Here is a 26,479-nt window from a genome sequence, read left to right on the forward strand (position 1 = left end):
ACACACACACACACACACACACACACACACACACACACACATACACAGAGAGAGAGAGAGAGAGAGGAGAGAGAGAGAGGAGAGAGAGGAGTAAATGAACCCATACACCCTCACATACACATACATTTAAACTCTGCAATACACACACACACACACACACACACACACACACACACACACACACACACACACAAGTCTTTCTATAACATGCAGAAAGCCAACAGTCAGCTAAAAAGGGAAGGAGAATCAGGAACCTGACAATGGTGAATCTCACAGCTCTTCCTCAATATAGTACTAACAATTTTAGTCAAAAGTGATTTGCCAATAGAAAGTAATAAAGGTCATCCCAAGTGAGGTCAAATTATAGCTGCTGACAACAAAATGCTCTTACATATAGAAAACCCACCTCCTCTCTTTATTAACAGTTAAGTACCAAACTGCACTGAGCACTCTAGTGTTTCGTTAATCAGTCATGCCCTCCTGCTCCCTGAGGGCAGTCACCATCCAGATGTCTCTTACTCATAAGTGCTCCTTGCCAAGCATTCTGTCAGTCATTTAAATGCAGTCAGTGCCTTTTTAGGTAGAGTGATTTATGATTTGGTTTCCCTCCTATGGCACTGTTTTCTGTAGAGTATGAGAAACCATGAACACTGTTTCTTGTTTACAAGACTCTCTCTTTAAAAGAGTCGACAACTCAAAGCCAGAGTAGTACCTCTAAGTGAAATATAGAGAGATAAGGCGTTTTACTTTTATACAACTTTAAAAGTACAGAAACATCTGGGATCCAATATCTAAGTATTAGAATTTAAGGGACAGAATACTACACAGATAGGTTTTTATTTCAGCAGTGGGCCTTGGAGGAACAGATCCTGTTAGAATGGATTTGGACATTTGCCATTTTCTGAGTATACTGATTTTTCACTCCACTAAGAGAAGTGCTGAGATCATTCATGATCTGAGTTCTGTAAGTATAGAGTGGAATCACAACTTGGATAAATACAAAGTCTGAAAGTCTTGGAAGCGTTGTATGAAAATCCCACAAACTAGCGGCATCCTTCAGGCCAATGGAGTCAGTCCTATACTGAAGGTGTAGTTCTCGTTACTTCTAAGCTCTTAGTCATGGCTTGGCTCTGAGACATGGCTGGCAGCCATGAGACATGCACAATTCCATGCCAAATCAAGAACCTGCCCTTATTTTCTGTTCAAAGACAAGATTATATTTGTAGGTTCCCTCAAGACAAGAAGAGAGGTAATAAACCCCAAGAAGCTCAGGTTACCTCTGTTCTTCTGACACAATCCTGAAGATATTAAGACCTAAACAGTAGTTGAAATTTTTGGTTATCTGTTTACCTGTGGCTTCTGAGCTGCCAGCCCTGGGGGTGGACAAGTGAGCACTCACTGAGAGCAGTAAGGACTGTGACAGGGAAAGTGCAGGATCGTGCCATGGAGACTGTGTGGGTCAGAGGAAGTTTCCAGGAGTTATGGTTAAGCTGACATCTCAAGAGCCTTTAAAACTTAACCAGGAGTTTCTTTTCTGCCACCGCCATGCAATCCAGACTGAGGAAGACCTGGAAACTCTGGGACCACGTGAGCCACGGCCATAGTCGCATTGGTAAGCACCACAAGCACCCAGGAGGCCACGGGAATTCTGGAGGCGTGCATCACCATAGGATCAACTTTGACAAATACCATCCAGGTCCCTTCAGGAAGTTGGTATGAGGCATTACCACCTGAAGAGGAACTAGAGCTTCTGCCCAACTGTCAACCTGGATAAATCATGGACACTGGTCAGTGATCAGACATGGGTCAATGCAGCAAAAAACAAGACTGGAACTGCTCCCATCATTGATGTTTTTCGATCAGGCTACTACAGAGTTCTGGGGAAGGAGAAGCTCCCTAAGCAACCTGTCATCGTGAAGGCCGAAGGCTTTAGCAGAAGAGCTGAAGAGAAGATTGAGGGTGTTGGAGGTCCCTGTGTTCTGGTGGTTTAAAGCCACTCCGAAGGTAAATTAAATGCTAACATTTTCCAATTAAAAAAACAAAAAAACAGGGCTGGAGAGATGGCTCAGCGGTTAAGAGCACCCGACTGCTCTTCCAGAGGTCATGAGTTCAATTCCCAGCAACCACATGGTGGCTCACAACCATCTGTAAAGAGATCCGATGCCCTCTTCTGGTGTATCTGAAGACAGCTACAGTGTACTTATATATATAATAAATAAATAAATCTTTAAAAAAAAAAAAAACAAAAAAACAAACAAAAAAACCTGGCAATAGGGATTGGGGATGTGATGTGTGTTTGCCAGTGGGGTCTCACAGAAAGAGAGGAAAGTAAAAGTTTAAAATACATAGACATGGGAGCAGAAGGGAGAATAGAAGTTAGAGTGGGAGGTAGAAATTACATTATTGAAGGCTTTGTAAGGAATTAGGGTGTTAGAGTCGACAAACATGGTTCCTGGAGCTGTAGACATGTCTCAAACACCATACTGCTATAACAAGTAAAGTTAATTTTTCTTGTTTATCTCCAAATACTGCCTTCAAGCTAGGTTCCACATATTGTGTAGAAAGAAGGGTGGGAACCCACTAGAAAATAGATACTGTATCACAGGAGATAACTGAAGTTATCTATGAGGTTCAAATTGCTAAGGGTACAACTAAATGTTAAGACTGACAGTTAAACAGAGGTGTTCTAAAACTGTCTTTTTTAAGACAGTGCTTGTTAGGCCAACAAGATGCTGCACACCTTTGATCCCAACACTCAGGAGGCAGACAGATCTACAGATCTCTGTGAGTTCAAGACCAGCCAGAGCTGGTAAGAACTGTATCTCAAAAAAAAAAAAAAAAAAAAGATAGTAAATATTTAATTGTGAAGATGCCTTAGAATCTAGTATGAACCATGAACTGCCACACTCCACTACCCTTTCTCTCCGACTATAGCAGGTAGGTCTGAAAGCTTAAGATAATGTGCTCTGTTCCTAGACATAATGAAAGCCATTAGCTATAGACAAACAGGAACAGATTCCCAATGAGTATTGAGTTCTGATCAAACTAAGTCAGGTTTCACCACCATTCAATCATTTAAATACAAAGAGATAATCAAAGACACAGATACTAAGTGTCAAAATCAGGGTGAGAAGAGTTCCAACAACATCCAGTTTTAGAAAATGTGGAGCATCCTATGGGGTCACACTAAAAGTAATTAATAGTAGGATGCTGAAGTGACCATTTAGGGGTTCATGCTTTCATTTGTTGAAAAATCGCATTGTTTTTTTACAAAGTATGAAACCTTGAAGATGATTTCACTATTCTGTCAAACTAAATTGTTCATACCAACTGTTAATATATTCAGCTATGAGAGTGCTTTCTGTCCAAAAATTGAGATTTTAAAAATTCTTCACTACCTGGCATCTGAAAAATTAGAGTGACATGTTAATATTAAAGTCTGTTAATCACATTTCTACCAAAGTGATAAACACAGGGGACAACTTAATGTGAGGAGGTTTCTTGTCACTCTGGTTTCAAAGCCCAGCCAAAACCATTTGCACACATTCCTTTGGACATGTGGGTATCTTATCAGGAATGCACTACCGAAGAATCCACTCATGTTTTGGCAGCCTCATCTCCATAGTGATTTCCAGCCTGCCATGGACAGTGAGACCTTGTCTCAAAAAAAAAAAAATTAATGAAATATGAAATGTTTCTCCATAACTAATAGTTGTTAGTGACAACTAATTTAGATCCAGAGTGGGACAACCACAACTGTGGACATTTCCTTTGAACGCTCACTGTGCTTTTTGTCAATTTGACATGAGCTGGAGTCATCTGGGAAAGAAGGGACCTCAATGAGTAAACACCTCCACCAATTGGCCTGTGGGTGACAGATGTGGGAAGTCCAGCTCTCTGTGGGTAATGCTACCTCTGGCTTGATCCAAGTTCTGGGTATTATATGAAGGCAGGCTAAGAAAGCCACGAAGAGCAAGTCAGTAAGCAGCACTCCTCTACTGCTTAACCCGGTCTCTAGATTCCTGCCCTAGTTCCCCTCAGTGATAGACTGTGAAGTGGAACTGTAAGATGATGACCAAGTCACTTTTGGTCAGTATTCATTACAGCAACAGAAGCCCCAAGACACTCTCTGAGCACATTTCTGTTATAAATGCAGTTGGCACTATTGCAAATACTTTTCAGGAATCTAGGAAAACTTATGCTATTTAGATTTATACTGAATGTGTCACCTGGTAATACATGGGATAGTTTTGTATAACTACTAAAAGTTGATTCAGGTTTACTTACAGTGATGAAATTTTGGGGTCCATCAAATATCAATATATAGAAAAGTAATGGCATTTTCATGAAGTTATATACTACATGGATACAACATTTTCAAACAGCCTGCTTGAATTACTGATTAAACTAAATTAGAAATCTCAACTAAACTGTGCTGGGTAGGGCTGGGGAGATGGCTCAGTCAGTAACTACTTGCCACATAAGCACATAACCCAGCACTGCAGAGATGGAGACAGGAGGATACCCAGTGCTTACGGGCCAGCCAGTCTAGCTGAAGTGGAAAGTTGAAGATTCAGTAAGAGATACTGTTTCAAAATAAAATAAGGTGGAAAAGCAATTGTGGAGGACACCCTGTTTCAGCCTCTAGCCTCCACACACATATATACATATAAACCTACAAACACATGAAGCCATATACACACATGCACAGACACCAGAACTTACATATACATGTGTACATACATACACATGAACGTACCCCCTCCACACACACAAATTATAAAATGCCATTGGTCACAGCTACTGCTTACCTAATGAATACTTTTCTGTGTAAAGCAGTTTTAAAACACCTCCCCACAACCCAAGGCACACAATTCTTTAAGATCTGAGTGTTTTGCTTTTATGTTTGTATGTATGTATGTATGTATGTATGTATGTGTGTATGTATGTGTATGTATGTGCACTGTCTGATGCCCACAGAAATCAGAAGGCAAAAGATCAAACTAGAGTTACTCATGAAGTTAGGAACCATCATATGGGTGCTGGGAATTGAACCTAGGTCCTCTTAAGTATCTTAAGTACTGAGTCAACTCTCAAGTCCTAAGATGCAAACTCAACAAGTTCCAAGGTGAGAGGAAACACGAATCTCACAGATGTAAAAACACCCCCAAAGTCTGTCTTTAGTCGAGCAAAGGATACTTTGTCATGTGTAGAAATGTTCTTTGTAAGAACAATTACTTTCAATTATAAGCCAGAAAAACTTTAATATGACCAATGTATAAACTACACTAAAAAGAAAAATTCATGTCTGGATTTATCAGAATGAAAATGTAATTTACCTTTTTGTTTTCTAACAGGATCTTCACTATACATTCTAGACTGGCTTTAAATGCATAATCCCCCTGCTTCCATTTCCCAAGTCTGGGATTACAAACAAGCTCCAACACTTCCACAAGAATATGATGTTCATAGTGAGATGCATTTGGTAATTAAGAGATAAACTCCATGCATATTATTTATTATCTACAGGTCAGTGATCGTAGCATATCTTTGAAACTTGAATTGGCAGCTTTAAAAAGTATTTGCCAATGTCTTTATATGTATATATGATGAACTCAATATTCACAGGGGTTATGACTGACATGTAAAATCAAAGATAATCTTTATACTATGCTTTATTTTCCTGTTCATTTTGTAGGGCAAACCTTACTTTTATACCAGAAAAGCTTGTAAATATTGCTGAAAACTTACTGGGAAAAACTAAATGTTAAAAATGCTTTGTAATAATTGTTATGTCACTTAAAATTTCCATCTTAACTGAAGTTCTGGTTTTTATTAGTCATAGTAATACAGTATCAACCAGCTACTTGTATGATTACCAAAAGAGCCATCCACTATACAACACTGGAAAGTAACAGAAGTGTATGTATAAGACTTAGGTGATGCAGATGGAGCAATCTGCATACCTGGTTAAGGAGTACTTAATTACAGAACAAGCATATCAAATGTACTAAGAACAAAGAAAACCTTTTCAGAACACTGGAGAGTAAAAGGAGAAGTTTAAGACTTAGGATCATGCAGCTGGAACAGTGTACTTACCTGGACTAGGAGTACTTGTTAATTACAGAACAAGAATGTAAAATGTACTTAGAACATTTAGCAAAAAGGAGGAAAAGTATGTATAGAAAACAGGCTTGCAATATCAGCTTAGCATGTGAGAACCAGCATGAAAAAACAATTATCAGTTCCATGTGGCATCAATGGGAGGGGAGACCCTAGGTCCTGTAAAGGTTGGATGCCCCAGTGTAGGGGAAGGCTAGGGTCAGTAGGTGGGAGTGTGTGGGTGGGGAGCACCCTCATAGAATGGGGAGGATAGGGGTTTACGGAGGAAAGGGGTAACATTTTAAATGTAAATAAATAAAATATCCAATAAAAAATAAAATAAACCATAGGAAAGTTATCCAAAGGTCAAAATACAGAAGGGACAAATTTGGTTTCAAAAACTACTGAACAGCCTCCATTTGTAAAACTAAGAGTTTGAGGGGAGGAAAAAGACAATACAAGAAAATATTGGTTAAGTAGTTTTATTATATAAAGAGATCCTGTAACTTGATATGAAAAACAAAGCAACTCCAAAAGATATCACAAGGACATTAACATTTGACCAAAGAGAAAATGTAGCTTTTCAAAATACACAAGTATTCAACCTTACTATTAATAAAAAAGAAAAAAAAATCAGGATGCAATTTCTTGCTTGCTTATTCAATACACAAAGTTAGTAGCAATTTTTACCTTAACTTCTAAAAGCACTCAAATATGTCTGAAGTTAACAACAACAACAAAAAAAAAAATGGAGTCATTTTAAAAAAACAAAGTATGAAAATTCTGTTAATGAAGAAATCATGAAAAGCATTAAAATGAATCAACACATGTATGTATGGGCAGTAAGTAAAGTTCAGATGCCAGAAGCCAAATCCTTTTGAATTACATTAAAGGACTGTTAATGGCATTGCTCCTGATTTACACTCTGGCACTGTCAGGGCTAGACATGCGTGTGTGTGTGTGTGTGTGTGTGTGTGTGTGTGTGTGTGTGTGTCTATTTTTTCCTTCAGTTGAACAATTTTCCCAGGAAAGTACATATTCAGTATCACTCATTACCAAGGGACATTGTAATTCCATTTATCTGATAAGTTCCCTGTAAGATTTTCCCCAGTAATTCTCAGTCAGAAAGTATTCCCACAGTAATGAAGACTGAAGGTCTACCTACTAAAGCACGGCCTTAAAGAAACCAGCTGACTTCTTAGAGGACCTGAAGTTGGTTCTATCCTTGAGTCAAGGCTAAAAAGGCCTATTTCTGATTAGATGCAGAACAGGGTGTGTCTCTGTTTGCTCAGATCACAGCCTTGAGGCAGCTCACACATTACTGGATGCTTACCAGCTACAGCAGCACCAGAAATCACTCAAAATCACATAATAAACAGGTCAGAGAGACTAAGGCAGGACTAAACTTAAAATCCCGGAGCTTTGTTGAAAATGCTTCTTTGCCTTCCTTAACTCCTGAATTTCACAGGTTAAAAAGTTAATGATAAAAAAAATCTAAACTTGCCTTCTGCTAAATAATCTATAGGCATGTAACTACAGAATATACAGAAAAACTAATTAAATTTTATTTAAAGAAACGATTCCATTAAATGACAAATTTGGCTGTCAATTTAGTTTGTTGTAGCCCTTAGCATCTAAATTCTGTATAAGACTTTAGACATGGACTCTCTGGTATTGAATTTTCATTGAAATAAAATTAGCTGCTTTCTGGAAGAAAATATAAGGTCATTTTCACTACAATTGAAGTTTTTACCAAGTCTAAAAGTTTATATATATGTACACACAAAGTTTTGTGTGAGTGTATCTGACTAGTGTACACATCTATTATTTTTCCTCCAGTGATAACAAATCCTGACCTGTTTCTTCTCGCTAATTTTGTCACTATTTCTGACTACCTAAGAAACTTCAAATATTCTAAGACTAATCACACAGCCTAGTTTAACAGATTGTCCAAAACTATCCAAGAGGGAGGTAGCGGTACCTGGCAATCTTTATTCTAGATTAGAACAGGGGCCTCCACTTAATGTTTCAGTCAAATCAAATGTTTCAATTTTTTAGTATAATAGACATCATTACACATTTACTATGATCTACAATTTGACATATGTAACACTACAAAAAACATCTAATTTTCTATGTATCTTTTTCACTTGTTAAACAGCTGAATATATTTAATACTTTTCAAAATGCACTTGTTAGCCATCTAATAAACAATTTGAAGCCAAACAAACAACAACAAAAAAAAAAACCTAAGTTACCTTTTTGTCTATTAACTGTAGCAATAAGGAGAGACAATTGAAGGGGAAGTACAACACCATCCCTGATACACTGAAAAGGTATTACACCTTGAATCTAAGAATGATCTGAAGGTGCTGAAAGAGGTGATTCTCTAGAAGGTGACCCAGGGTTTTCTTCAGGTGGAAAAACTGTGAGAGTGCAAGCCCGAATGCCACCAAGTGACTCTGGAAGATCAAAAACTTTATGCCACTCATCTTTTTCTGGGTCATATTTCTGGACAATTTCTACCATGCAGCGGTTATTCCAAGAATATCCACCAACAACGTAGATTTTGTTTTCGAAGACCGCAACTCCAACATCACTCTGACCTCTTAGCATAGCAGCAATTGGTGTCCACTGGTCAAGAGTTGGCGAATAGTATTCGCAGCTTAGGACATCATCATAATCACTTGTTCCTCTGAAATGGTTGCCACCAATGACATACAGCTTGTCTCCAACTGTACACATGCAATGCAGACCTCGGACTGTAGTCATAGGAGCCTTCTGTGTCCATTTGTCTGTATCTGGGTCAAAACACATGAGCTCATTTTGGAAAGTGTCATGGGTAATTCCTCCGGATATATACATTAAACCCCCATATACTGTTCCAGCATGGCCATAGTGGGGTTCACTCATTTTTGCAACATAGCTCCATTCATTCATTCTTGGGTTGTAACATTCTACTGTGGCCAGTTCACCAGCTGCACTGCGTCCACCAACTGCATATAAATGTCCTTTGAGTGCACTCAGGTGAAAAAATGTGCGCTTTTCGTTTAATGATGCCACCTGCATCCACTTATTATAACGAGGATCAAATCTGAAGACTGTATCAACAGCAGTTTTTCCTTTTGTGTCATAATTACTCTGACCACCAACTACATAAAGGAAGTTTCCAATAACAGCAATGCCGTGCTGGTATCGAGGAGCATCCATAGGGGCTAACGATTTCCACTCCTGCGCCCTTTCGTCGTACATCCGTAACTCTTTACTTACAACCAGCTGTTGCCTCAAAACTCCTCCTAACGTAACCAAATGAGTAGAATCTGATCGAATGGCAGTTCTGTCTGACTGCATCACTGGCTGCATATATGGCATCATTTGGTAATTGCTTGCTTCCAAAAGTAAATTCACACAGGTATTGTCAGTTCTCATGAAATCTACTGTCTGCACATAGTTGATGAGATCCTGTGGCGTCATCAGTGGGAAGCGAATATTCTTCATTAATTTTGCAGCATAGTCCATCCGAGGGTCTTCCAGCCTCAACCAGCGGCAGGCTGCCTTGAAGAGTTCAAGTTCAGAACAGTGCTTGAGACTATTGCTGGAAAGCACAAAGGCAAGCCGTTCAAAGGGGAGTTTTAGAAACTCCCCGGTACTCAACAAGGCAGGAAAGTTCTTCAGGATGAAATTATTTACGTATTTATCCACTTCTATAAGATTGTAGGTGTTAGCAATCCGTCCAACCTCAACACAGTTATCTAAGGAGACACCAGATATAAGAAATACTTTACAAAAATCCAAAACCGGCAAGATCTGTAGAAAGCTGGCAGCCTCAAGAGTATCCTGAAGATTGTCCATATTGAGAGAGAGTTTTGCAGTATAAATAAAATCAATGATTTTCTTCAGACCAACTTTGTTCACCCCATGAAGCTTAATGCACATTAGATCTTTCTCCTTCATTCCTCCTGTGAACATGGCCTTGAAATAATCACTGGCAGACGCCATCATGGCTCTATGAACTGGGAAGATTTCCTCTCCATCGCCTGGTACCAGAGTCACGTCACAAAGCAGTCCCTCTATTCTGAGCTGATCAAAGCCTTGCAATACAACAGAACTGTGCGTATTGCTGGTAAAAAACCGCGTAGTTCCAGCCTTGCAAGGCTGCAGGTGGGCAGAGACGCCCATCTCGCCGTTACCGAGCGACACCTTCATGGGAGAACCCGGAGCTCGCAGCAAGCTGCAGGCCGCAGACGTTACAAAGAGAACGCTCTGGGGAAACGCAGGGCCGCCGAACAGGCAAGCGGTCGCCGCAGCACCGCACTGGGCACACCGACGTCCGCCCTGCAGCAGCACCACGCACGTCAAATCTGACAGTAGAGTCGGTGAGTCATCACCTGAGGCAGTTACGTGACCGCTTCACCTCGTCCGGCCCGGGTTGTCGTCCTTCGCCGCTGCGCTCAGGGTGGGGGAGGGGCCGTCACGGCCTGCGCACCCGGGCTGCCGCCCTCCAAGGTTCAGCACCTCAGCGAGCTGCGGCTGCGACTTCTGCGGTCTTCGATGTGTCTCTGCGGCCACCGGCTTGGCTTGGAGCAGGGCCTGGAATTCCGACTTGGGCCTAGAACGGCGGCCTAGCACCGACGCCCAGCTCGACCTTCCGGAAAGGCCGAATCCCAGGATCCCCCGGGCTAGGAGCAGCTGCACAGCTAATGCGCCTGCGCGGCTGACCTGGCTAGGGGGCGGTGGATGGGGGAAGGGCGCGGGCGGGACTGGGGGCGGGGTTCCGCCCGGCCAGCCAGGCCTGCGGAGAAGCCATTATGTAAGCATTCAGGAATGCTCGTGCGTGTGCTTAAGCTTGCAGTGGTAGGTTTTCTTAGCACTTTTTTTAGAGCGCATTCTTTTCAAGATTTACGCCAATGGTCCTTGCCAGAACAGCAACGAAACGCAGCCTTTGTTCAAACAGAAGAAACCTGGCAAGGGAAATCAGTGTATCATTTTAATGTTCTTTTCTTCAAGAACAGTTTTACAGTTTGCATCACACTCGATTTAATAAACATCTCAATTAAAATTTTGTTTGTAAGATTTTAAAAAAAACTTTTAAAACACATGACATTTAACTTGTCACTAAATTTTGGTCCTAATGATACATTTTGAATATTTGGCAGGAGAGTAATGCCTTCAAAAAAAAATACCTGTTTTCAGGGGTTTGCTTTCCAAACACTATTATGATCTGTAATAACGGTCTGAAATAACCTTAGAGGATTTGAACACAAAACTTTACCCTCTTTTGGATAATAATATTTGGTAGAATATTCAAGTCAATGTTTCCAAAATATTGTACCACCAATGCCTGGGTCTGTGTTTCCCTTGTGTTGAACTTTGCTTTTATAAGTATTTTTTTATTAACATGCAGTTGTTTAGCTACTGGCAGATTTTAATTTTGATTTAAGAAAAAAGTAAATAATTTGCCATAATTCTCAATTCTCGAAGTTTGAAGTTGTTGCTGTCTTTTAAATCCTTCTAGGGTTTACCTGTATGCAAACTAAGAATATACTTATATTTTTCTGTTCCACTTCCTGACTCTTTTCTAAATGGCATGTATCCTACTTGATTTTTCTTTCCAGTTCAAGATTTTCCAAAATTGGTATATAGAGAGCTTACTTACAACTTGTTGGTGACCAAAAAATGTATGCAACTGATTTACTTAACTATAAGTGGTTAATCTTCCTTTAATTTCTCCTTCCTTCTTCTCCCTGTGGTTTCTGGACAATTGCAGCAATCCAAGGAAACCAGTAGGACAACATTCTTTTCCCCAAACTAGGAGAACAACACCGTGGTCGTCATTACCCCCACCACTCCCATCCCCCCAGGTGCTCTAGCAGATCGCCAGCCTGTTTGACACCAGAGTTTTGTGAAAATGAGACTGGTGAGTGGTTTAATCCCAGAACTCCTAGGGACTAATCCATCGACTAGTCTCATTTCCACAAAACTCTAGTATCAAACAGACTGGAGCACACATAGAGGGACCCATGGCTCCAGCGGCAGATGTAGCAGAGGATGCCTTATCCGGTATCAATGGGAGGGGAGGGCCTTGATCTGTGGAGGTTTAATGCCTCAGTGTAGGGAAATGCCAGGACAGTGAGGCAGGAGTGAATGGGTGGGTGGGTGGTTGGGGGAGCACCCTCATAGAAGCAAGGGGAGGAGAGATGCGATAGGGGGTTTTCGGAGGTGAAATCAGGAAGAGGGATAACATTTGAAATATAAATAAATAAAATAACCAATAATAAAAATAAGTAAATATAAAAACAAGGTTTTTTGTATAGTGATCTTTATGGCCTGCTAGTCCTGGCTGCAGGGCTTAGCCCTGGGTCTGTGGCCTTTTGGGGTTTATTCTTTTAATTTTGTATCTGTGGCCTTTTGGGGTTTATTCTTTTAATTTTGTATCTCTAAACCTAGAATTCGTATAATTCTCCTTTCAATATATGTAAAATCTTTATATGTTGTGTGTAATGTATATTACATAATTATTGAAAACGTTGCCATTTTAATATAGGTAACGCTTATTATTATAAATAAATAATATATTTGAAAAAATACGAAGCACACACAAAAAAAGAAATGAGACTGGTGCTGAGACACTCTTCCCAGCTAAGGGAAGTTCTGGGAGGCTACCTGGGGCAGGAGTTGGGGTAAGTAAGCCTTCCCTGAGTGGCTCTGACAGTGGCCTGGCTGAGGAGAGGCACTTCCAAGGGAATACTTTTTACCTGGAAAAGAAAGAACAAGATCACTTCCTGAGAAGGACCTTCCCTATTAAGCTAAGGTAAATACATGAGAAACCAGACATGAACATTTATGGTTATTAGGGGCGCATGCCCCTCATAGTCCAATGTTTTTTTTTTTAATTTTTTATGTTCATTGGTGTTTTGTCTGCATGTATGGCTATGTGACAGTATCAGGACTGGAGTTACAGGCAGGTGTGAGCTGTCCTGTGGGTGCTTGGAATTGAACCCTGGCTCCTCTGGAAGAGCACCCAGTGCTCTCAACCTCTAAGCCATCTCTCCAGATACAAACATTTAATTATTTTAAGATTATTTTTTCTGCTTTCGCCATGAAATGAATCCAGTTCATCCCAATATTTGGTGGTCACGTTAAACAGCTGTGTGTTAAAAACATCTACTTGGGTCATTGGCCCACCAGTCATAACATTCACTTGTGTGCTTTATTATATCAATTCCAATACATTTTTATGAATGTCATTTATTATATCTTAGTATTTAGCACATATGAGATCACGTTTACCTTCACATTTTACTAGTAACAAGAAGTATTTACTTTCATATTTTTAATTCATATTTTTATGGAAGTTTCACTTTTAGACATTGCCTGTGTTTATTCTTTTTTTTTTTTTTTTTTTTTTGTTCTTTTTTTTTTTCGGAGCTGGGGACCGAACCCAGGGCCTTGCGCTTACCTAGGTAAGCGCTCTACCACTGAGCTAAATCCCCAGCCCCTGCCTGTGTTTATTCTTAAGTCAATGTCAAGGCTGGGTTTGTAGTCTCAAATGAAGAATGGAGGTTTAGTTTATTCAAGCTACAAGTAACACCTGAGGCCCAAGGGGTGGTGGCACATGCCTTTAATCTCAGCACTCAGGAAGCAAAGGCAGGCAGGCTTCTGTGAGTTTAGGGCCAGCTTGGTCTGTAGAGTGAGTTCCATGACACCCAGGTTAACACAGAGAAACCCTGTGAAAAAACAAAAGTAAACAAAAAGGAATACCTGCTCGTGCTAGTTTTCAAAATAAAATGGAACACGGTCTAAACAGTTGGGACTTAGTTTTGCTCATGGAAATTTTCCTTTTTTAGTTAGGAAGCATAAAAATATAATTTTGATTGAAAGAGTCTCACTGTATGATGCAGGCTACCATCCTTAGTACTGGTATTAGAGATATACATGGTCCCTGCAGGATCGGATAACCAATTTTAACTACATTACATACGAAGAAACATTGTTGCAAAAGAAAAGTGTCTTCACACAAGAAACTGGAAGATTCAGAGGTTTAATCTTGACAGCTGGATGCATGGTCCTGGGATTTACAGAAAGCGGTGATTAGAGGTTCTAAGTTAGGAACTAGACAATAACTAGTTAGCAAAGGCCGGAGGATGAACGAAGTCTTATCGTAATCCAGTAGACATGAACTATCCAAAGCTAAATCATGGGAACCTCGAATTGCAGGGTAAGGAAGTAAAATAAAGAACAATGGCCCCTGGGCCCAGTAATTTTTAACTTTTTTTTAAAGACTTATTTACTTTATTTATATGAGTACACTGTAGCTGTCTTCAGACACACCAGAGAAGGGTATCAGATTCCATTATAGATGGTTGTGAGCCACCATGTGGTTGCTGGGATTTGAACTCAGGACCTCCAGAAGAGCAGTCAGTGCTCTTAACCACTGAGCCATCTCTCCAGCCCAATTTTTAACTCCTTTATCACACTTTTTAAGGATCAATTGCAAAGTATGGTTCTAGGTGTGCAAACTATATAAAAGCACCATTTTATTTGTTTTCTGTACTAGGCTAAAATATCCAAATAACTTTTTAATCATCAAACATTATTAATTCTTAAAATACTAGTGAATGAAAGGTTTTATTTTTAGATTGTTCCCCTTTTTGATTCCCTTTGGTTTTCATTTTACACTAACTGTACTTTCATATGTTTAGAATTATACCTTTCTTTTTTAAAGATTTATTTCATGTATGTAGTTACACTGTAACTGACTTCAGACACACCAGAACAGGGCATCGGATGCCCATTACAGATGGTTGTGAGCCACCATGTGGTTGCTGGGATTTGAACTCAGGACCTCTGGAAGAGCTACCGCTGAGCCATCTCTCTAGCCCTAAATTATACCTTTTTACCTCTTGGATAGTTTGAATATGTTTGGCCCATAAGGAGTGGTACTATTAGGAGGTATAACCTTGTTAGAGGAAGTGTGTCACTGTGGGGGTGGTCTTTGGAGGTCTCCTCCCAATCTCAGGATCTGCCCATTTCAGAGAAGAGCTTCCTCCTAACTGTATGAAGATGCCAGTCTCTCCTGATGGCTTTTGAATCAACATGTAGAACCCTCAGCTCCTTCTCCAGCACCATGTCTGCCCGCATGCTGCCATGCTTCCTGCTATGATGATCATGGACTAAACCTCTGAGACTGTAAACCAGCCCCAATTAAACATTTGCCTTTATAAAAGTTGCCTTGGTCATGACGTCTCTTCATAGCAATGGAACCTCTAATTAAGACAAGCTCCTGGGTGTACAAAAGCCGTTTATGCAGGTGATAACCATGTTCCTGTGAAATGCTCAGTATTAATTTTACACTTACAAATCTCTGTTCAATTTTCAAATTGTCCCTTTGTGCCAGGATATTGACCAGGTAGAAACAATCTCTTCCATCTCATATTTGCTGACTTTAAGGATTATCAGGACTTTCTTGTGTTGTTTTTTTTTTTTAATTTTCTCTTCCTTATTATCTATGACATTTTTAATTCCAAACTTAATTACTGCTGATAATACATAATTTTATGAATATTTTCTTCATTACTCTCTTAGTTACTTTTCCATTGTTGTGGTAAAATGCCATGAGTAAGGCAGCTTATAATAGAAAGTGTTTAACAGTTTCAGAGAATTGTGGCTAGATTTTGGCAGAACAGAGGCAAAGAGGCATCAACAGCTCAGAACTCACCTCTTGTTCCTCAAGTTGGAGACAGAGTCAATTTTAAACAGCCTGGGTCTTTTGAAACCTCAGAGACTACTCTACCCTGACTCACTTCCTCCATAACTTCTTAAAGTTCTGTGGACTGGAGACAAAGCATTCAAATGTAGAAGCCTGTATGGACCATTCTCATTCATAACACAATTACTTTGGCTATTTAATCTTTCCACTGTTTTTTCTTTTAAAGATTTATTTATTTTATTTCTATGAGTACACTGTAGCTGTGTTCAGACACACCAGAAGAGAGCATCCGGTCCCACTACAGATGGCTGTGAGCCACCATGTGGTTGTTGGGAATTGAACTCAGGACCTCTGGAAGAGCAGTCAGTGCTCTTAACCGCTGAGCCATCTCGTCAGCCCCTTTCCACTGTTAGGTTAGGTTCATTTGTCAGCTTGACGAGGCCTAAAGTCATCTGACTGAGAGCTTCAGCTGAGGAATTGCTTCAGTCAGATTGGCCTGATTGTTTTATTACTTAATATTAAGGTTCTAGCCCACTATTGGCAGTTCCAACCTAAGGCTAGGCCCTCCTGGGTTATATAAGCATGAGCAAGTGTCATTCCCTTACAGTTCCTGCCTCCATGTTTCTGCTTTAAGTTCCTATCCTGATTTTCCTCAATGATAGATTGTAGCCTGGATGTAAAAGCCAAATAACCTCTTTTCGATAGTGTTTTATTATTTTTTGTTTTTGGGGGTATAAGAAGCTTTTTAGTTTATTTTATCCTCTCAGAAATCTGCATATCACAGCAGAGCATCAAATCACCACAGAGCTACTCCTTTGGCTTTTTGCCAGCACCAACATTAGTCTTCGAAGTTCCCCTGACCTTCTTCATTCTGTTCTTGCACTCCTTTCGCTGTTTGCGGGAGGTCTTTTTCGTCTCATAAAGGCCATGTCTTGCAAATCTGTGTTGAGGCTCATTGTTCTTTGCATCATCTAAAGAATCATAGATCATGCCAAAGCCAGTTGTCTTGCCACCACTGAAGTGGGCTCTGAATCCAATTACAAAGATGACAACTGGTGTGGTTTTTACATCTTGAACAGCTTTCCCTGAATTACTGTCTTTGGTACTGTTGCCTTCCCAGGATGAAGGATATCAATGACCATCTGTTTCCTCTGAAACAGACGGTTTGTCATGAACTTCCTGGTCCAGATGATTATCATATCATTCATGATGGCTACAGTGCTGGAGCTGTAGAGGAGGAAAAGAGCTCGATAGTGTTTTAATCATAGTAATAGAGACAAAACTAGAATTTATAGGCATATTATTGGTGGAATTTTGGTGTGTGAGTGTGTGTGTGTGTGTGTGTGTGTGTGTGTGTGTGTGTGTGTGTGTGGTGGTTCAAATGAAAATGGCCCCCATAGGCTCACAAGGAGTGGCACTTGAGGAGGTGTGGTCTTCTTGGAGAAAGCATGTCACTGGGGATGGGCTTTGGGGTTTCAAATGCTCAAGTCAGGCCCATTGTCACTCTCTCTTCCTGCTGCCTGAGGACCCAGATGTAGAGCTCTCAGCTACTGCTCCAGCACAAGGCCTGTGTGTTCCCATGCTTCCCATCATGATGATAATGGACTAAACTTCTGAACCAATTAAATGCTTTCCTTTATAAGAGTTTCCATGGCTATGTTGCCTCTTCACAGCAGTAGAAACACTAACCGAGACTGGGTGAATGTGTCTTTGGAAATCAGAAGCCAGTGTCAGAGGTCTTTTTCAGTTGTTCTCCACATATTTTGTGAGACAGAGTCTCTTAGTATATCTGGAACTCACCAGTAGATGGAATGGCTGGCCAGTAAGCCCAAGGATTCTCCCATCCCTGCCTTCCCTATGCAAGACCACACCATCTTTTGGTTTACATGAATAACAGGATCTGAACTCAGGTCCTCCTGCTTGTATTCAAAGCCTTTTAATGAATGAAGCCATCTCTTCAGCCCCTTCTGGCTATTTTATATAGTAGCAGTTCATTTTCTTATAGGTATACATAGTCTAAGACTTTCCTTTTTATCCCTGATACAATTTTTGACCATTCTTGATTACCTTGGAATTGTTTTGGCTTTGAACAGTAGTCAGTGTTGCTTCTATAAAAATTGTTAAAATTTGTGGTTTCAACAAGAAATATATATGTATGTATATGTATGAATGTATATATCCAGATAATTCTTTTATTTGACATGGAAGTGGATCTGCATCCAAAAATCTCTCTTCCATAAAATCAAGGTAAGAGCACAAATTAGATTAAAGCCATCAGTCAGTGCAAACATGATTGTGAAAAACACCAACTCACAGGGAAAGAAATATGAAAATATATGTAAAATAACAGATATCCAGTACAGTGTTTAAGGATTGGCCCATAATTCGCCATGCAGGATTCAATGCAGAACTCCTACTTCAAGGCAATTCAACTTTCTGGGAAATGGGCAAAGTATTTGTAGAACTGACATCTTCCCATTTTGAAAGCGCTCAGTTTCTCAGGGCAACAAATGGCAGTTATCTTATTTTTCTCAAGGTAGAGCTGTATGTTATGCTCTGTTTTCCTTTTTTCAATTAAACAATTTGGAGGTGCATTACTTTATCCTTCACTGAGGAGGAGAAGGAGGAGAAGAAGGAAGAAGAAGAAGAAGAAGAAGAAGAAGAAGAAGAAGAAGAAGAAGAAGAAGAAGAAGAAGAAGAAAGAAGAAGGAGGAGGAGGAGAAGAAGAGGAAGAAGAGGAAGAAGAGGAAGAGGAGGAAGAGGAGGAAGAGGAAGAAGAAGAAGAAGAAGAAGAAGAAGAAGAAAGAAGAAGGAGGAGGAGGAGAAGAAGAGGAAGAAGAGGAAGAAGAGGAAGAGGAGGAAGAGGAAGAGGAAGAAGAAGAAGAAGAAGAAGAAGAAGAAGAAGAAAGAAGAAGAAGAAGAAGAAGAAGAAGAAGAAGAAGAAGAAGAAGAAGAAGAAGAAAGAAGAAGGAGGAGGAGGAGAAGAAGAGGAAGAAGAGGAAGAAGAGGAAGAGGAGGAAGAGGAGGAAGAGGAAGAAGAAGAAGAAGAAGAAGAAGAAGAAGAAGAAGAAGAAGAAGAAGAAGAAGAAGAAGAAGAAGAAGAAGAAGAAAGAAGAAGGAGGAGGAGGAGAAGAAGAGGAAGAAGAGGAAGAAGAGGAAGAAGAGGAAGAGGAGGAAGAGGAAGAAGAAGAAGAAGAAGAAGAAGAAGAAGAAGAAGAAGAAGAAGAAGAAGAAGAAGAAGAAGAAGAAGAAGAAGAAGAAGAAGAAGAAGAAGAAGCAGCAGCAGCGGCGGCGGCTGATTTCTGGAAAAGTAGTTTGAATGAGAAATATCCCCCATAGGTTTCTCATATTTGAATGATTGGTTCCCAGTCGGCTTCTCTGTTTGGAAAGGTGTAAGAGCTACAGCCTTGCTGGAAAAAAACTCATAACACAAAGCAAGCATTGAGAAAAAAAATCCTCACGTCTTTCCAGTTTGCTTTCTCTGCTTAATCTGATGAATAGAGAGATTCTAGCCGTGTGCTTCCTGCTTTGGCCACTGTGCCTGCCTCTTCCTGCCTTGTATCCCCTTTCATGATAAACTCATCCCTATGGAACTGTGAGCTTAAATAAACCTATAAGTTGCCATGGCCATGATATTTTATTACCACAATAGTCGTTAATACTAGAGAGGAACTGAAAGGCTACACATTAGGCATACAACACACTGAAGGTGTTCGGTGAACACAGGGGCTTACACCAGTTGCTGAAACTGGGAGGGGCTGCTCAGGCTGGCAAGGGAAAGCATTTTGTATTTTCTTACTGATTCTGAAACTTGACACATTTCTGCCACGCCTCCTCTTTGGATCTGATCCCCTCCATATCTCTGTGTTTTCCTTCTCCTCTGTAGAAACCCTCATAGTTTTCTCTTTGATCAGTGCGTTGTTTATCTATCTGCTTTCCCTCATTCATAGAGGTGCTTCTTGTTCTGCTGCAGCTTCTGGCTTAAAGGTTTCACAGAGAGACAAAAACAGAAAGTAGAAACTGAATAAGATAATTCAAAGTTTTGCAGAAGCATATGTAAGTCTTCCCTTTTTTTAAATTTATGGTGAATATTTTTGGAGTCTGAGGGCAACCCACATAGATCAAAGGAAACAGCTGAGCCCAGCAACTGTGGGTTAATGAAGCCTGCACAGAAGAGCTCCCTGCTGGCCGTGTGCAGTAGGTTCAGAGGCTGAGTCTGAGAGGGCAACCTAGACTATGACAAGACTGCATGTATTCCTTTGGGGGTATTTCATGCAGAGTGAAGATTCTCTTTCCTGCCAGAAAGTAACCTCAATACTTTGATTCCTGTCGTAGTCTTTCTTACAAAGAAAAGCAAAACTAGTTTAAGGCAGAGCACACACCTTTGCACCCGAAGCAGATATGAGGATCCAAAATGTGTGCCTTTCCTGCAGTCTGCTCTGCTGAACCAAGATCCCAGATGAATGGCTATTTACACTACACTGGGACAGAAGTAGAATTTGAAATTCTGATAGCAAAATTGTAAGGAGTTTTCAATAAGCCTCAAGTTTGATGGTGCATCAAATATCTTTTAACAGTAAATTTTCAGCATCAAAAATTCATTCGGGTAAGAGATCTCTTGACATTATAACTAGAAAAAGTGTTTTCAGCATATCTTTGGGTTAGGATTGTAGCATCATTCTCTAGTTATGACATTGTAGCAAAATACAAGTTTTCTTCAACATTTGTCTAGACTCTAGAAGTTTCCCAATCATCCCTTAAGGAAATCAAGATAATTACTGCATCTTTCATCAACCCTAATTGCTTGACAAGGCAGAATATCTGAAGCCTGCTCCTCACCTGTCTTTAGAACATGGATTGCCTAATGTTGAAATTAGTGGCATCATCTTGTTTCATCATGTCCCTAGAAGATGGGAGTCCCTTGAAAGAGATGACTTGTGACTCATCTCAGAACAGGAACTGTTGCCAGTTGTCCTTACATCAAACATCCTTACATCAAACATCCCTTTTGTCAAGTTCCAAACAGAACATATTAGTGGGGACAAGCACATTTGGGGGCAAATTGAAGACTCTCCTAATTAGAAGATGAACATTTGTAACCCGTGTGTATTGGTGGCTGAAGAATATACTATAGAAAACAAGATCAACTTCAGGCAGCGCATGCCAAAATATGTGGAAAATGGGCCTCAAATCTTGTTTTCTGCAGCTGGGCAGTGAAGTTGTCTTTGCCAGTGTGGACTTGAGTGAGCCCCGATGAGATGGCATGATATTCTCCATGGCTGACAACTGGGATCTTCGCTGGTTGCACAAATCAGTTCCATGTGCTTTGTCAAACTTCTGCTCCTGTTCATGGATGCCCATGTTACCCAAGTCAAATAACAAGACTGTATACTTTGTCACTTCATTTAAAAAGTTAAACTTCTCTGCCTTTCCTTTCTTTACACAGGTATAATCATATTTTCAAGTCGGTCCCTACATTGCAAAAATAACATAAACAGAATTGTGATGGACAAACTATACTCCAGGAATCATAGCCCCATAACATTAATGTTCCCTGGAGTTTGAAAACCCCAATATAATCCTCAGAAGAGGTTCACATTGGAATATCAGATTTTCTTTACATTTAACTCAAAATCTAGAATTTCATTTATCTAAAATATTTACCCTTTTGTAGGCATGTAATTAAAGTCCCAGGAGGAGATCACTTACAGAAAATATTCTTTATTAAGTAAATTGTTGTGAGTTAGTCTTGTGCTGAAGACACGCTGGCTACCCTCACAGAATCTTTGTGGGCTTCTGACCTCCCAAAGCTGAGCACAGAAGATTCTGTGGACAGCTAAAGCATCAGTAAGTGTTTTCCATGGGCTGTGAGTCTTATGGCACCCAAATCTCCTAATTTTCCAAACGTGTTCTTCCCTCAAAAGAAGTTACCAAATCATCTTGTCATCGCAGTCTTGGTTTCTTGGTATTCATAGCATTATTCCCTCATCAGATGTAATGGTGGCAGCTTTGATTCTCACCATTCACATGATACGAGCATCGTACACATTTCAGGGGAAAGTTACTTTGGGTCCTTCATACAGTGCTGTTATTGTGGAGACAGAGGGCACTTGTGGTTTTATATGCCTTTAAAAAGTCTCTGTTTGCAGCATGATTTAATATTGAAGTAGAAATGACCTCCAATTTGCACTGTTCGTTAAAAGGCAGAGATTGAAAAAAACAGCATCCTTCACATCACTATGAAATTCTACTCCTGCAGCTGTAGTAAAATACACTGACATGAGAAACTTAAGGACAAAAGGGGCTATTTTTTGGTTCATAGTTTAAGGGTACAAATCCCTCATGACAGAGAACTTAAGGCAGCAGGAGCTTGAAGCATTCAGTCACGTTGAGGCCAAAGTCAAGAAGAAGAGAATCACTCACTTCTTTTTACATGGTCTGGGATCCAAGCCCAGGAAACAGTTACGATCAAAGGGAGCAGATAAGCCCTAGAGGCATGCCCGGAGGCCTGTTTCACAGGTGCTTCTGCTCTTATCAAGTTGGAGTGATTAATATCATATCACCTGAGGGATCAAGGGGTCCTATGAGATCAGCAGCCTCAAGGAGACTGTATCTCCATTAAGCCCCACCAGTTATACAAGTTGATTTCAAAGAACCATTTCAGAATTTGTCAGTAATGCTGGCTCTAGATGCCTTTAATAAATGTGTTGAGTCAGAAGAAAGTGGGTTCAAGCAATACAGTCCGTGCTTACCTAACTCTGTGGGTGGCTCTGGTATATAATTGCAGACAAGAGACATTGGTAGGAGCTAGGGACTTCATTTATAGTAAGCAAAAAGTCTTTCAGGACACAAATGCCCCAGTGATTCATGTCTTATTTTTGAATTTCAAAATGAAAACAACTCCTGTGTTCTGGTGCTAGATGTACAAGGAAAAGTACATTTTCCATCTATATACAAAGAATAATTAATCCAAATTTTGAATTAAAAAATATTGAAAGAAAACTGAAATACTTTTTCATCATCATACCAGTGAAACATTAGTGCTGATATTTTCTTTTATAACATTTAAGTATGCGTTTTTAGGTTTATTTATTTATGCATATGACTGCTTTGCTACATGCCTGTGCATGACATGGGTGCAGTACCCACAGAGGTCAGAAGAGGGCAGCAGAACCCCTAGAGCTGGAGTTAATAGAAGGTTGAGCGCAGCCTCGTGGATTCTGGGAGTCTAAGCTAGATTCTCTGGAAAAGTAACCACTGGTTTGAACTGCTGAGCTATCCAGCCCAGCATCGGTATATTTTTATTGACAAATTTGTAATTTTTGTAATTACAAAATGTTTTAGAACAGATTTACGTATTTGTTTAGAAGTTTCTAATGCAGATGTTTATTTCTAGCATCATGATTTAAGCGCTGTATGCTACAAATAAAAGCAAATACATTGGAGGTTTATGCACAACGTCGTTCCCCACACACCCCACTAGGAGATGCCTAAGAATGTCACTGTGAGCACCTGCATCTCTGCACCCCAGAGATCAGTGATCTGATTTCTAGGTGTGAGGACATGGTTCTCCAGGAATTACCTGTATGACCATGTCATTTTGATTTGTTCAAAAAGGATAGTATTTGGTCAATAGAAAGAAATATTTACATGCAGATAAGGACTTTTACATGTTTAGTAGATCCAGAATAGCTGTGTCCCTGAATGAGTGTTGACAGCATCTGAGTGCATGTCACGATTTCCTTTAAGTGTCATGGTTGCTCTTCACTGTCAACTTGAGTGGCTTTAGAATCACCTGGATTGGTGAGACACACCTCCATGTTTGTCTGTAAGGCATTTTGAGGAAGATTAAATAGAAATGCTAAGACCCCCCTGAGTGTAGGGGGCACCATCCCATATGCTGGTAGCTGAGATGGGATTAGGCATTGAGAAAAAGCCCTCTTAGTACCAGAATTCCCCTCTTTACTTTCTGCCCACCATGAGGTAATACAGTCCTGCACCACACGCTTCAGCTACTCCCATCTTCTGCCCAAGCTCATGGGACAGCCCAAGTGACCATGCACTGAGTCCTTTGAAACCATGAGTCTAAATATATCCTGCTCTTTTAAGTTGTTTGCATCAGGTGTTTGCTCACAGGGATGCACACAGGACCAAATTCACAAGTTTCCTTGCTGGTACATGAATTTACAGAGAACCTCTGTGCTAACTCTGAGCCTCATCCCTAATCTCCTCTCATTTTCCTACATCTGCCCAGGTCACTACTAAATCAGCTTCCACTGACACTGTCAGTCAGGATCCTGGGTTTCCTCAAGGGGTTGGAAGGTAGCATCTAAATCATCAGTATAGAGACAAGGCCAATCTAGGATACTGAAAGTTTACTATCAACTGCTAGAAGAGTAGCTCTCCACTTGTGGGTCATGACCCCTTTGTGGGGGGGGTCACATATTAGATATACTACTGAATATCAGACATTTACATTATGATTCATAACAGTAGCAAAGCTAGTTATGAAGTAGCAATGAAATAGTTTCATGGTTGGGGTCACCACAACATGAGGACCTGATGAAAGGGTCATAGCACTAGGAATTGAGAACCTCTGTACTAAAGGGAAGGGGGTCACGTAATTCACCAGACCCAACTGGCCACAGCATTCAATCTCAGAGATCCATCTTCATCATTTGTAAGATGGAGAAAATAGTGACCCTCGGTCTGTTTTGTGCCCAAATCTCCCTGGGGTCTCCCACCCCCTAGCAAGTCTCTTCACTTTTTTGAGCTTTTTCTGCAGATTTCTAAACAGTAAGAACACAGATAAAAATAAAAATAAAAATAAAAATGTGTGAAACCATTTGCAAAATGCCATATGACATCAGCATTACCTCCAACTCCTCGGATTTCATTGAGCTGCATTATAACATTCCCCAGGGGATCTATAGCCCTCAGCCAGGTCGCCCCAGGTGGCCATGGGTACCAGGCCTCTCAGGTTGCCCTGTGAGCTGTTGGAGCTTGACCTTCTCACTGAGCCAGGAAATCTGGCGAGGAAAACTCTCAGGACCATTTTTTTTCTTCCACAGTTAGAGGCACTGATATTCCTTGATATTCCATCCCCAGAGAAAAAGAACTCTAATTTTCATAGCAGTATTATTTGCTATCCCATCATGCTTATATTCTTATTTCCTAAAGGAGGGTGGTACTTAGTCACCTTCAGGGAAAGAGGAACTATCCTCTGACCTTGAATTATCAGAGAATTTAGCTCCTTGAGAACTGACTTTAGTTTGTAGAATGAGATACAGTTAGAAGGGCAGGGAGAGGTGTCTGTGACATTTCTGACGCAACACAATCCTGGTTTTTGTGACCCACGTTTGGGAAGATACTCCATCTTCAAAGTGCATTAATTCTAACTATGCTACCTCCAGAGTGTAATTAAATTTCGATTAGGCAAACATTTGGTGTCTATCTTAGGCATTTAGTACTGTGAACAGATAGATACCATGACCAAGGCAACTCTTATAAGGAAAACATTTAATTGGGGCTGGCTCACAGATTCAGAGGTTCAGTGCATTAACCTCAAGGCGGAAGCATAACAGCATCCAGGCATGAATGGTGCAGGAGGAGCTGAGAGTTCTACACCTTCATCTGAAGGCTGCTAGCAGAATATTGGCTTCCAAGCAACTAGGATGAGGGTCATAAAGCCCACACCCACAGTGACACACCTACTCCAACAGACCCACTCCCTGGGCCAGGCATATACAAACCATCACAGTGTCTTTTTTTTTTTAAAGATTTATTTATTTTATTTATATGAGTACACTGCAGCTGCTTTCAGACGCACCAGAATAGGGCATCGGAGGTGGTTGTGAGCCACGATGTGATTGCTGGGAATTGAACTTAGGATCTCTGGAAGAGCAGTCAGTGCTCATAACTGCTGAGCCATCTCACCAGCCCCCAGTGTCTTTAGAAAAAAATTCTAACCAAGACCTCAGCCAGGTCTCTGGACCATTCAGTCTTTTCCTCAGCACTCTAATTACTCTGAGTGGTTCTTAGTCCTGCCATGGGATAGGCCAGGTTATATGGGTCCTAGAGCCAATGCTTCAGTACTGAACATCTAGGATAGTAAAAGAAAATAAACCACCATCCCCTAAAATGGAACTTAAAGGGTAGATTCTAATGGTTAGAGTATTAAGGCCCTGCATTCAAAGGGTGTGGGAAAGTCTGCTTATGCATCTCTAGTAAGGCACATTCTATCCCCATAAAAGCTGGGAAGGTGGGAGATGTTATTCAATTCTCTGCTGCAGGGGCTGGAGGGGGCGGGGGAGACTAAAACAGATTGCCTCATCTCCTTTCCTATGTCCATGTGGCTTGCTTCAGACCATAAGGGACACTGAACTCCTGGCCACAGAACCTCAGCTTTTGATAGTGGTAGAGGTGGGCTAAGGACATTATTTCCTTCACCACTGCCTGGATGGAAGTCTGGCTCTGCTTTCCTATCACATCTGAGAGAATGCAGAGAGCCCCGAGTGGTACCCAGTGTCCCTGTGTATGGAACCTCCACCTTTTTTTTTCTTTCTTATTTTTTCCGGAGCTGGGGACCGAACCCAGGGCCCTTGTGCTGAGCCTCCACCTTTTGACTCCAGTTGAAGACTGCTAGGCACAGGATGTGAGGAGTGGGTA

General features: G+C 40.6%; 1 protein-coding gene and 2 pseudogenes across 1 annotated transcript; 1 reads left to right on the forward strand and 2 right to left on the reverse strand.

Annotated features, from left to right (window-relative positions):
- The first annotated feature begins 1,545 nt into the window (after positions 1–1,545).
- Rpl27a-ps12 (ribosomal protein L27a, pseudogene 12) lies at positions 1,546–10,758 on the forward strand (annotated as a pseudogene).
- On the reverse strand, positions 6,571–10,755 carry Klhl9 (kelch-like family member 9). Its single transcript, NM_001107944.1, has one exon. The coding sequence runs from the start codon at positions 10,306–10,308 to the stop codon at positions 8,455–8,457; it is 1,854 nt and encodes a 617-aa protein (NP_001101414.1). The 5' UTR covers positions 10,309–10,755; the 3' UTR covers positions 6,571–8,454.
- Positions 10,759–16,618: 5,860 nt separating the features above from the next.
- Positions 16,619–17,019, reverse strand: Rps24-ps10 (ribosomal protein S24, pseudogene 10; annotated as a pseudogene).
- Positions 17,020–26,479: the final 9,460 nt, after the last annotated feature.

Source organism: Rattus norvegicus, chromosome 5, assembly GCF_036323735.1.
Source record: "Rattus norvegicus strain BN/NHsdMcwi chromosome 5, GRCr8, whole genome shotgun sequence".
NCBI classification, from domain to species: domain Eukaryota; kingdom Metazoa; phylum Chordata; class Mammalia; order Rodentia; family Muridae; genus Rattus; species Rattus norvegicus.

Bases quoted from the DNA above. Each gene is read 5' to 3' on its own strand.
- Klhl9 (NM_001107944.1), bottom strand. From the start codon at position 10,308: ATGAAGGTGTCGCTCGGTAACGGCGAGATGGGCGTCTCTGCCCACCTG.